General features: G+C 53.4%; 3 protein-coding genes across 3 annotated transcripts; 2 read left to right on the top strand and 1 right to left on the bottom strand.

Moving 5' to 3' along the window:
* Window positions 1-1,228: 1,228 nt before the first annotated feature.
* On the top strand, window positions 1,229-1,846 carry LOC127594443 (uncharacterized). Its single transcript, XM_052056318.1, is given in 1 exon segment — window positions 1,229-1,846. A coding segment is annotated over 1 exon segment (618 nt).
* Window positions 1,847-9,606: 7,760 nt separating this feature from the next.
* On the bottom strand, window positions 9,607-10,914 carry LOC127594442 (uncharacterized). Its single transcript, XM_052056316.1, is given in 2 exon segments — window positions 9,607-10,605; window positions 10,645-10,914. Coding segments are annotated over 2 exon segments (1,269 nt in total).
* A 56-nt stretch (window positions 10,915-10,970) lies between these two features.
* Window positions 10,971-11,447, top strand: LOC127594441 (40S ribosomal protein S11-like). The gene has a single exon (XM_052056315.1). The coding sequence runs from the start codon at window positions 10,971-10,973 to the stop codon at window positions 11,445-11,447; it is 477 nt and encodes a 158-aa protein (XP_051912275.1).
* The last annotated feature ends 572 nt before the right edge of the window (window positions 11,448-12,019 follow it).

The following is a 12,019-nucleotide window of genomic DNA, read 5'->3' as shown; positions in this document are numbered from 1 at the left end:
CTTCGCTAGCAGGTCGATCGCCCCCTCCATGTACTCGTCGGCAGAGCATTCCAGCTCGATGTCGTCCAGCTGCGCGAGCTGGGCGTCGGAGCAGCCCTTGCACTTCGTGTAGAACAGGTCCTCCATGCGCTCCTTGTAGTACTCGAGCACTTCCTCAAGAGAGTTGACAGCGACCGACTGCGAGATCGAGCGGAAGGCCTTGAGCCCCTCCTTGATGGTGTTGTAGCGCTTGTCCGAGATGGCGAAGTTGATGAACAAGGCCATCAACTTCTCGATGTGGATGCTCCAGTTGTGCTTGCGGGCGGTCATGAACTTCAGGATGTACTCGACCCCCGCGTCGTCAGTCTGCCCCTCCTGGAAGTTCTTCTACACGTAGGCCAGGGCCTGTTCTGCCCCCAGGCTCGTGAAATTCATATTCAACAAATGGAGCCAGCCCCAGCGGCTGATAAAGCCCAGCGCCTGTCCTATTCTGACCAGCAAGGCTCTGTTCGCGGACCACCCCGACTTCGCCTGGGAGCTGCTGGCTGGCGAAATCGAGACCGACCTGGCCGACCCCCCTGCCACCGAAACCATCTCCGCCCTCCTCACCCTCTACATGCGGGCTGTCGAGAAGTTCAACTCTCTCCATGATCCCCGTGAAGTCTGGTTCCGCACTCGCATGAACTCTCTCATGACCAAGCCTTCAGTCCTCTCCAGCTTCGATAACCCCAGCGACCAACCCGCCCGCGAGAGCATCGACGCGGAAAAGGCTCGTCAGCTAGAGATCCGTCACAAGCAGCAGAACATCCGCAAGGCTGTGCTCTACGAGGGTCAGCAAAGTCGCGAGGTCATGGACAACCTCATGACTCTCGGCACGGAGAAGATCGACCGCATTGAGAAGCAAATCCACGAGTAACTGCATCAGCAACGCCAGCGCATTCAGGACCGACTGCAGCGAAGGCGCAAATGCAGAACCAAGAAGAACAGTTCCTCACAGGCGGAGTAAGGTGACCAGGTGGACCTCCTGCCCACGATCGAAGAGGTGATCCGGCCTCGCCACGAGTCGTTCACGAACTCGTGCCTGGGCCAGCCTCGCCGGCGCAAGCTATCAGGCAAGAGCCTGTCTCCAAAGCGCATGAAGCCGGTCTAAAACGAGCTGGCAGAATAGTTCCTAGCGATCCAAGAGCAGAAGCGCCTGCTGGCCGAGTGACTTTAGTCATCCATGCGAATCGCTGGCATACTTTATTTGATGTCGAATTACGCGTTCCTGTACAAGTACATCGTTATCGGGGACTCGAGCGTCGGGAAGAGTTGCCTGCTCGTGCAGTTCCTTGAAAAGAAGTTTAAGATCGACCATGACCCCACTATCGGTGTCGAGTTCGGGGCCAAGGTCATCACCGCTGCGGGGCACAGCATCAAGCTGCAGATCTGGGACACTGCCGGCCAAGAGACTTTCAAGTCCATCACCCGCTCCTACTACCGCGGGTCCATCGGCGCACTGCTGGTCTACGACGTGTCCAATCGCGAGTCCTTCGACAATCTAGCCAAGTGGCTTGAATAGACCCGCAGCTACTCGAACGACAAGATCTCGCTGATGCTGATCGGCAACAAAAATGACCTGGAGGACCGCCGCGTCGTCAAGGAGGCCGAGGGGGCTGACTACGCCAAGCGCCACGGCATGATGTTCATGGAGACCTCTGCCAAGAACAACACCAACGTCGATGCAGCCTTCGCCAAGCTCACTGAGCATATCAGCGAGCGCATAGCGAACAAGGAGATCGACCCGACCAACGAGTCGCTGGGAATCAAACTTGGCACCGCCATCCAGGGGGAGGCGAGCGCGCCCAAGAGCAAGTCGTGCTGCTGATCATTCAATTAGCTCCTCAGGCTGCAGACAGCTGATCAGGTGTGACAGATCTGCCCCCTTCTTCTTCTGCCGGCGAGCTGCCCCCTTCGACTTTTTGAAGTCTTCGGCCTGCAGCGAGTCTAGGCTCGGAAATTCTTCTTCTAGGAGAGAAGGCTTGCTTTTTTACCTCTCCTCAGCAGCCAGTTACGGTTAGGGCATTTAGGACAGCTCGGCGAGGGGCTCACCGAGGGGCTCGAGGGGAGGGAACATTTCAGGAGTGAGGGCGGGTTCGCTAACCGGCTCGAACACGAAATCGGCCAGCTTGTAGTGCGTGGACTCTTCGTAGTGACCCGCTTCCTACAGTTTCTTTTTATGCAGCAGGCAGTCTTTGAGATCGTCCATCTCTCTCCAGTAGGCCTTTTGGTCATCCAGCAAGTAGGCCACCGGAAGCTCAACCAAGTAGATTTAGGTGCCCAGAGCCAAATGCCCGAGCTCTTTGTAGCGGCGATGCCATTTTGGCGTGAGGGTTACTTTTTCCATGAACAGGACTTCTCCTTCCAGCATCGCTGGGGGCTCTTTCTAGGCCTTAAGTAGGTGTCTTTGGCAGATCGGGTGCAGATAAATGTGCCGCCCGCTCTAGTCCCGGTAGATGTGCCGCAGGCTGTCCCTTTCCTATAACTTGACCGCCCTCGCCCTCGCGGCAGGGTCACCTCCCGCAAGCCCCCTGATCCTCGCCTCATTCTCCTCAAGAGCAAGCGCAACCCACTGCTTCTCCTCCACCTCCCCAAACCGGGCGAGCAGCAGGTCTCTCTCCTGCTCATAAGCCTGCAGGCACTCTTCCACCGTGATCTCTTTTATATACTTAAAACTGTCTCCTTCCAGCAGCGTCTCGGAACTGAAGATGTGGTGGCTGCGGGGGTGTCTGACTTTGAGGGATAGATGCACTCGGTGGCCCACCTCGATCGCTCGCTCTTCTTGGATGCGGACTGGCCGAAGGCTGGACTGTGGGACTGGGTCGTTGCAGGTCGGGCAGAATTCGCGTTTGATGCCGGACTGGCAGTGCTGATAAACGCATTCTCCGCAGAAGATGTGTCCACAGGGGGTCAGCAGTGCCCCCGCGGGAGGCTCGAGACAGATCGGACAGACGATGCGATGTTAGGTGCGCATAAGGGCGAGCCGCACCTCACTCCAGTCCAGCTACTCTTCTCTAATCTGCTCGAGACTGAGCGCTCCTGCGAGCACACTGACCTGAAACTGGGCCCTGAGGAAATGGAGCAGCCGCTTGTGGCGTTCAGCAGGGCTGAGAGGGGGCGGCGGGGGCTGGCGCCGGGGCCTGGTCTCGGGCATGGCCTCGAACTTGAAGTTACAGAGGTGACTTAGATCCCGCCCCGCCTTCTTCTTCTTCTCTTTCATGATTATATCAACTCTCCCGGAACTCGCACATCAGCAGCTCGTTCTGCCGCACCATGAACTCCAGGCATCCTAGGCCCTCCCGCAGTGCGGTCCGTGCCCGCCGCTGCTGCTCTTCGTGGCCTCGTCGGTCCCCCGCCAGGGACTGCCATTCTGAGGCTTACCGTTCCAGTCTGGCAACCTCAGCTCTGAACTTTTCGCGTTCGGTTGCTAGCTGGGTCGCGAGCTCTGCCTTTTCTTGGAGCAGTCTCTCTACCGTGGCATGCAAGCGGTCGGTGGCCTATGAATCCTGCTGAGCGAGAACTTCGATCTGCTCCTCATGGCGGGCCAGGGTCGCGGCCACCTGCTGGGCGTTGGCGAGGCTGTTCTTCGCCTCCCGAAATTCGACCCTGAAGGCATTGAGCCTTTGCTCAGAATAATCAAGCTGCCGACTCTTCTTTTCAAGGGCCTTGTCCTTCGCCTTTAGCAGTCTGTCCTTGTCCTCAACCAGTCCTTAAAGGAAATTCACTCTCGCCTCAAGCTGCTGCGTCCTCCTATTTTTGCTCCTGCTCCTGCTTTTGCTTTTGCTCTGCTTGCTGCTGTCGTCGATCTAAAGCTGCCTGTTCGGGGTGACGTTCTCTTTGTCCTCCATAGGGGTGCGCCGCGTTTGCTGGCTAAGAGCCTTGCCCCTCCGCGAGTCCTCGACGGCCTTCCTCTGCCGGAGCATCTCTCCCCTGACCCTCAGCTTGGCCTTCCCCTGCATTCAAATGTTAATCAGCAAAAATCATGAATCACTACGTCTCTGGGGCAGCAGCATAAACTCATAGCCCAGCCGCTCCGCCATCCCCGGCCACTGGGTCAGCAGCCCGATCCAGCCCTCATAAACTGCCTCCATCAGCCTGCTCATTTAGCGCATATTAATTCTGATCTGTAATCGCAATCACAAAAGACCTTTCAGCTGGTCCTGCCAAGCGCCTGACACGGCCACGCCGCCTCGGCGTAGCTCCCGGAATATCTCGGCCAGTTGCCCCCGCAGCTTGGGAAAATCGATTGCCTCTTCTTCTAAGGCCTCTGCGTTCTGGTCGAGCAGCCGGGCCACCAGTTCCGGGGTAATTAGCCTGCGGCTCAGCAAGTCCACAATCGCGTCAACCCTCTCCCTCACCTCATCCAGCTTCCCGTCATAGAACGACATAAGAAGAAAACCTACCACCTCCTCCTCGGGCTTCCTTTCAAGCGCTTTGAGGATATTAAGCTTTATGGCCGAAAACTATGTCGCCTTGTAAATGCTCTCCAACTCGACAGGCGGCGTAAACGTGGGCTTAGGCTCTTGCTGTAAATCAGTTTCTTGAACAGACCGGTGATGGGAGTGGTTGAGGTATTCGTTTACTTCTCTAGACTGCCGGATTTCCTTCAGCAGTTGAGGACTCTCCATTTCCTCGATTTTAGTGCGGAGGCCCGAATGCCGCTTGCAGGTCAGGTTCGAGAGCAGGGACTTGAGCCGCACTGAGATACGAAACTGCTCGTTTATCAGTTGGAGGATGCTCGCGAGAGTAGACTCGTTGCCCTTGCGGCATTGTTTGGGTCGCAGGAGATTCAGCATCGCATTGTGGCAATCGACCACCGTCTTGACCAGAGCTTGGTGGACAGGCTGGGTGCGATCCAGCCCCTACTCCTCAGAGCAGCGGTCCAGCACCTCGACCAGCCAGAACATATGGTCCTCGACCTTGCTCTCCTGACAGTATTATTCCAGAAAGCAGCAGAGCAATTCAAACCCCTTCTGCACCATGCAGCTCCGGTCCAGCACGTTCAGGGCGACCAGCCGGCCCAGGATTGAGTGCACGCGAAGTTGGGCGTCGGGGTGTCTGGCCTGCAGGTCCTACCAGCAGGCGAGCGCCCTGCCCTCAGGACTGCCCTCGCTGAGCTCCAGAAAGAGCGTGCAGTAGAGGGGGATGTACTTGCTTTCGAAGATCATCTTGGAGAAGAGCATCTGCTCGAAGTCGGGCCTGAGCCCTTTTTCCCTGAGCAAGTGCGCCAACTGCAGCCTGATCTAAGAATAATTCTAGGGCGCCAGCAGGTTCAGCAAGAATTTGAGGTCGTTCAGGTCCAGGTTTTATTGCCGTTAACGCCGGCCGGAGCTGACCTGCTGCCCCCAGCTCTCTCTGCGGGTCAGCTCCACCTTGGCCTCGACAGGCCTGTCGCGGTCCTGCCTCTTGCCGCCGCGGACAGGCTCGGCCCGCCTGGGCCTATCCACGATGGCTCTCAGCTCGGGGCCCAATTCCGGCTGATAGCTTTTTAAGAACAAAGCAATGGTCTTGGCACTGGGCTCAGGCAAGAGCGAAGTCATGGTTCTATATTAATTATCCGAGTGTCCGCAGTTCAGAGGAAGGTCCTCCTCTACCTCCTTCGAGTATGAAAAGCCCATATTATGTTCGAACTCCCTTATTTTATTCCGAAGAAAAATAGAAGAAAATGGAGTAACGCCTGGCTTTACTGTCAGGGACAGACCCCGGCCGTTGCTGGCAAGGGGCGAATTAATGAGGCTTTGGTATGCATGTTCAAGCTTGCAGATATGATCAAATTATCTCACCATCTCCGGAGGATCCAATCGACGTCGTTTTCGTAACGGAGGCGCCTCAGGGAGTTCCTGAGGTTGACTTCGGAGGCCACACGTGAGGCCTCGAGGTTGGCAGCCACCCGGGATCTGCGCACGGCGTCGGCGTAGCCCCAGCCGTTGCCCCAGCCGCCGTATCCACCTCCGTATCCGCCCCAGCGGGGGTACCAGGAGGAATAGCCTCCCCAGCCGTAGCTGCCGAGCCCGCCGTAGCCGCCCCAGCCGTAGCCGCCGAAGCCACGGTAGGCGCCGCCGTAAGGGTAGCCGTAGCCCCAACCGTATCCGTAGACCATTAATTTTGTTGATGGATCGCTGGATTTATTGATGAAGCGGATTTCAGTGGACTGCAAACTGGACTGTGTGGACGAGGCCCACGCTGAGGAGGAGATCAAGGCGGTTTGCCTCAACCCCGCCTGCAAGGAAAATCCCTTCCTCTGCGCCCTCTGTCTTACCGAGTTCAAGCATGAAGACTGCAAGTTCATGATCATCACTCTCAAGGAAATGCGCAAGAAAGACATCTGGCGCATGGAGAACTGGCCTTCCAACAAAAACGACATGGCCATCAAGCAGCGCATCATGGGTCTGGAGCGCATGTAAGAAGTGATGACCTTGATCGACTCACTGGCACGCCGGCTCGAGGACGAGTGCGTGCAGGCGATCGCCGAATTCCGGGAAAAGGCCAAGCGAGCCTATCCTCAGCTCTTAGAATCAAAGCAATTTGACGTCTACCCTCTCAAAGACCTTTTTGTTGATAGCTATGGAGTGGATGTGCCGAACCGCATAGTGGACGACATTCAAAACTGGCGCCTCAACATGTACGAGGCATCGGAGGAGCTAGCCTAGTACCGAGCCAGCGACGAGCGCAGAACCGCTATCGCTGATCTCCGGTAGCTCAACGACAAAGGCAAGTTCATGACCGTCCCCCAACCCGAAGTCATCGAGCGAGCTCTCAAGGTCATCAAGTGGCAGCTCAAAAATCTGTAGGAAGAGATCTATTCGCTGAAGATAGTCACCCGCACGATTGAGTATGAGAAGAAGATCATTGAGGAAAATGACGGGGTCTATGAAGGTGAGACTAGCGACTCGTTCAAGCATGGCAACGGCTCTCTGTTCCTGAAGAATGGGAACCGCTTTGAAGGCGAGATGTATAAAGGCAACATGCAGGGGCAAGGCCAGTACCTCTGGAAAAATGGCAACAAGTATGAAGGGTCCTTCTTGAACGACAAAATATGCGGGTTCGGCAAGATGACCTTCTCGAACGGCGACCTCTACGAAGGAGAGTTCTTGAACAACAAGGCCTCGGGAGAGGGTCGGCTGGTAACGAGCGATGGGGAGGTATATGAAGGGACTTTCTACAATAACTTGCGGCAAGGCTACGGCATCCAATTTTTGAAAAATGGTAGCAAGTACGAAGGCGAGTTTTACAGGGGCAAGTGGCATGGCAAGGGTAAAATTACAGCCAAGAGTGGCCGCATCGAGGAGGGCGTTTGGATAGAAAACATCAAGCAATGACCTCTAGTTAACTAAATTATTTATGCATGGAATGTGCAGCTGCCGGCGACTGTTATCAGTCCCATCGTGGCTCATTTGCGGTGCTTTAAAGAAATCAACTTTTAATTATTAATAAGCATAAATTAATTTTGGATACAGATATATCTTTGCTTTTTTTGTGGTAGTAATAATAATGGGCAGTGAAACTACGACTGGCATGCAAAGCAATGATGGTGCCATGCCTTCCATGGAGGATGTGCCTGATGTCAAGGCCGAGACCAGCGGCACCAGCGACACCACTGGCAGCACTAGCGGTAGTGGCAAAACTAGTGACAGCAGCAAAACCACCGACAGCAGCAAAACTAGCGGCAGCACCAGCGGCAGCAGCAAAACTAGCGGCAGCACCAGTGGTGGGACTAGCAGCAGCACCAGCGGCAGCAGCAAAACTAGTGGCAGCACCGGCAGCAAAACTAGCGGCAGTACCAGTGGCAAAACGAGCGGCAGCACCAGTGGCAGCACTACCAGCAAAACCGACACCAAATCTAACACCACCACCACCTCCCACCATCACACCTCTTCCCGCCGCTACAGGCATTGAATTGACAGCCGATCGATATTTCAAAAAAGATATGTGCGTTAACAGACTTGAATTATTTATGCAAAGAAATTAGCAATTTTCTAGTAAGAGGTCAAGCTCTCGCAGCAGGGGCAAGGGAGTCCCGCCAGGGGCTGGCCGTTCTGGAAGCAGGTAATCTGGGGACAGGGGCATTAATAGGAGGTCGGATTAGAGCAGTCACATTGATGGAAAGGGCATTTGGGATTGGGCTACTACAAAGAAATAAGAAGAAAGTAGTCTTACGAGGAATTGCCATAAAGAAAAGCAATAAGAAATGCAGTCGGCCAAAATAATGAATCCTGAAAGAAATAATTAAAGAATTGACTATTTCTGGAGAACTTAGAAAAGACAATAATAAAAAATATTCCAAAGATCGAGCTCTTATGATCACGATCGACCAGCTCATTTCAATCGGGCCCACCAATTAAACAAGTCACATGAAAAATAAATAGAGACGATTTTTAAACAGCGAAGTTAAAATCAAACATCGAAAACTTACAAAAAAGATGAGGCAGAAAACAAGAAGGATAAATAGCAATTGAGATGTTTTTTCCAGCAAAGACAGGATAATGAAATCGATACGCATATCAATAAGATTGACATTCCCATATCTGCATAACACAACAAATACAATTTCGATTTCAAAAAAACACAGGCTAATAAATGCTAAACCAGAATAGGTACAAAATAAGATATTCCAAAGTATTGCTTTGAATTAAAACAAGAACCTTATTAATTCCCAACTGCTACGAAAAGTAGCAAATTCAATTTTGATTTTAAGACAACGAAGAATTCGCAGGTCTGTCAGTCAGCCTAATAAGCCAGTTAAAAATGTGCATAAAGCATTTTTAAGCAATTTAAACGGGTTGCACCAGACACTTAAGAAAATTAAGTTGAGTCAAGTAAGGATTTTCATTCAAAATTGAAGCTAGATACGAAGGTGTATAATTTCATTTGTCCTTCCCAACGTGCTTAACAATAAAATAAAAAAGATTCAAAGACGCGTGCTGATAGCTTGATCTAAAAGAAAAATATTGAAACAAAAAGGGCAAAGGATACGAATACCAAGGAAACAAATAAGACGAAGGAGACGATGGAAATAAAGGAAATAATGGAAATAAAGGAAATAAAGGAATCAAAGGAGTATAATTTCGATTGTTCTACCTTCAAAAGGAGATATGATGAAAAACTGCTAAGAAAAAACAAATCAACATCTTGCTTTCCTGAACTCTGCAGATAAATCATTAAAAAACTAACAGAATAAAGCGAGGAATTCAAAACCAGCCTGCCTGAAATTGCCTGCCCACCTAACTATGTCACCACTCTTTTGGCAGGCATGTTCAAACACAAAAACAGGGAGTTGCCAGCCGTCCTGAGGAATCTGCCAGCCTAGCATTTGAAGTATAGCTGGTTGCTAAGGCAATGCAGGAATCGGCAAGTTTAAAAGGATTAAGCCAAGGTATTCGCGTACAAGCCGATCGCCCGGCTGGCTGAACTAGACGAAAAGATCAAGGCCGTCAGGCAACAAAGAGCTACCCTCCACGACAAGGTTGGCGAGTGGCAGCATAGTGTCCTCACTTTGCTCAACGCAAGCATATCAATCGACCGAAGATTCGAAGGGTGCAAAACGAGGCTACAAAAGATCCATGCCTATCTGGAATGATAATTAATTTGTCAGCGCATGAATTTGCTTTTTCCCTCGTTGAGAAAAGACTTCATCTCTGAGGAAGTGTATGTCTTGCTCTTGGGGAGGTGCTTTTCTTGGTCCAGGCCTGACAGCCCGATCAGCACTGCGGACAGGTTGTCCAGGGAGCGGCGGTTCATCCCCTCGCGGAGGACGTTTTCCACCGCCTTCCCGCAGAACTCATGAGAAGAAAACCCTCTGCCCGCCTTCCAAGCTGCAGAGATCATCTCTTCAGAGGTCATTTTGTCAAACACCCCGTCAGTGCACATGATGATGAAGTCCTGGTCGCTGGCCAGCTCGAACACCGTGATCTCGGGTTAGCTGATGACCACGGAGGGGTTGCCTCCGAGCTTGGGCAGTTTGGCCTCGGGGTCGCCGATGGTCCGAGAGACGGACAGCCTGCCCGGCAGAACGCGCAGGGGGCCTGTCGACTCATCAAGGACTTTGTTGTCCCCGTCTGTGATTTGAGACAGCGTGTGGAATATCTTCCCGCCGGCCTTCATGATCCGGACCTGTTCGCCTTCGTCTGACGGTTTATGGTCGCGAGTCAGGTTGGTGAAGTTTCTGCCCTTGTTGGAAGAGAGCACAGCTCTGCAGTCCCCTACATTGGCGATGTAGCACTTGCTACCAACGATCAAACTCACTAGCAACGTTGAACCTGATTTCTCGCCCTTTTCTTCACAGAGAGTCAGGAATTGGTACTCTGCCTCCTTGATGCCTTTGCGCAGGGCCTCAACCGGGTTGATCGGGAACTCTGCCTGCCGCTCCACGATGCTATGAAGCCTGTCCCTCAAAAAGTCGCAGCATCGATCCCCTCCGTGGCCGTCGTAGAGCCCGAAAAAGAAAGCAGGACTGTGCAGGGTCTTTTCGCGACTGAGGTTGAGGATGATCGAAATCCGATCCTCGTTGTAAGATCTGACGATGCCCCGGTTGGTGCAGGCCGAGTAGCAAGTGATCGGCCCTGAGCGCTTGATAGAGGTCTTGGTAGGCTACAGGTTTGGAAGGGCTGCGTCTGGCTACACGAGTACGGGGTACTTCTTCTTGCGATCCTTGGCGGCATCCTGTCTTTCTTTAAGAACTGCAGACTGCAGGGCCTTGCCGATCAGGGCCTTGGAGAGGACAGTCTTTTTGTACTGTCCTTCAGTGACCACGTGTTCGTTGATGACCTCTTCCTCGGGCGGCCCGGCCCGAACCTGCTCAAGGGCCCGGTTCTCCTTGTTGTGGTCGTTGCGGGGGGTCAGCGACTTCGCAGACTTGGAATGAGAGTGGGTGGGGGTAAGGGGACGGTGCTGATTCATAGATTATTACTAACGGCCAGCCCAGGTTAATTAGCAGATCCTATAAGTGTTTGTTGATGGCGGACGTGCAGGTGGAAAAGGCCTACCAGAAGCAGCAGGCTGTCTTCCAGAACTCCAAGAAGCTGAGGGCGGCCAAGACCAGCAAGGGCGTGCGGTACTACAAGGAGGTGGGGCTGGGCTTCAAGACTCCCAAGGAGGCGATCGAGGGCGAGTACGTGGACAAGAAGTGCCCCTTCACCAGCGGCGTGAGCATCCGGGGGCGGCTGGTCAAGGGCGTCTGCATCTCGACCAAGATGCACCGGACCATCATCATCCGGCGCGACTACATGCACTTCGTGAAGAAGTACTCCCGGTACGAGAAGCGGCACCGCAACATCCCGGTGCACTGCTCGCCGTGCTTCAACATCAAGGAGGGCGACATCGTGGTGGCGGGGCAGTGCAGGCCCCTCAGCAAGACGGTCCGGTTCAACGTCCTGAAGGTGATCCCCAATGAGGTCATCGGCAACGTCCGCAAGCAGTTCATGCTGTTCTGAGCCATCAATCATCACGGCACCTTGTTCCACAGATTAATGCTCTTGAGTGTCGCGAGGGCCTCCATCTGCTCCTGCAGGTTTTGCCGAGCCCGGTCTGAATACTACGTCAGCTCCTTGAGCATCCTTGTGGTCATCCTCCGCACCAGGTCCTGCATGCTTGCGAACGTAGACGCGTTCATGAACGCGTACCAGTCCTTCAGACAGTTCAAGCTCCGTGAACTCTCAAGACAGAGATACTTCTCAGCCTCTTCGCGCGAGGCGAAAAGTTCTTCTTTCTTCTTGAGCGCCGCATGCTCCAGGTTTTTCGGGATTTCCCAGTAGCGCAGGTCCTTGATGTCAAAAAGGCGATTCTTCTTGTCCTCGAGGGACTGCCGATACCTCAAGTACTCCTACTCCGCCTCAGCCCTCCTGCGCAGAGTTTACACCAAGGCGGTCTTTTCCTGCTTGCAGTACTTGAACACATAGCGGAAATCGTGCTGCACGGAATCGGCCATCTGCCGCATGCAGTTCCCCCAGCCGAGCAGCTGCTGGTTCAGCGCGATGAATAGCTCCTTGCAGTCCTGCCTGCCTTC

Source organism: Hippocampus zosterae, unplaced genomic scaffold, assembly GCF_025434085.1.
Source record: "Hippocampus zosterae strain Florida unplaced genomic scaffold, ASM2543408v3 HiC_scaffold_151, whole genome shotgun sequence".
In the NCBI taxonomy this organism is placed as follows: domain Eukaryota; kingdom Metazoa; phylum Chordata; class Actinopteri; order Syngnathiformes; family Syngnathidae; genus Hippocampus; species Hippocampus zosterae.
This window is presented reverse-complemented; position numbering and strand designations above follow the sequence as displayed.

Excerpts from the sequence above, each read along its gene's own strand:
- LOC127594441 (XM_052056315.1), top strand. The coding sequence starts at position 10,971 with ATGGCGGACGTGCAGGTGGAAAAGGCCTACCAGAAGCAGCAGGCTGTC.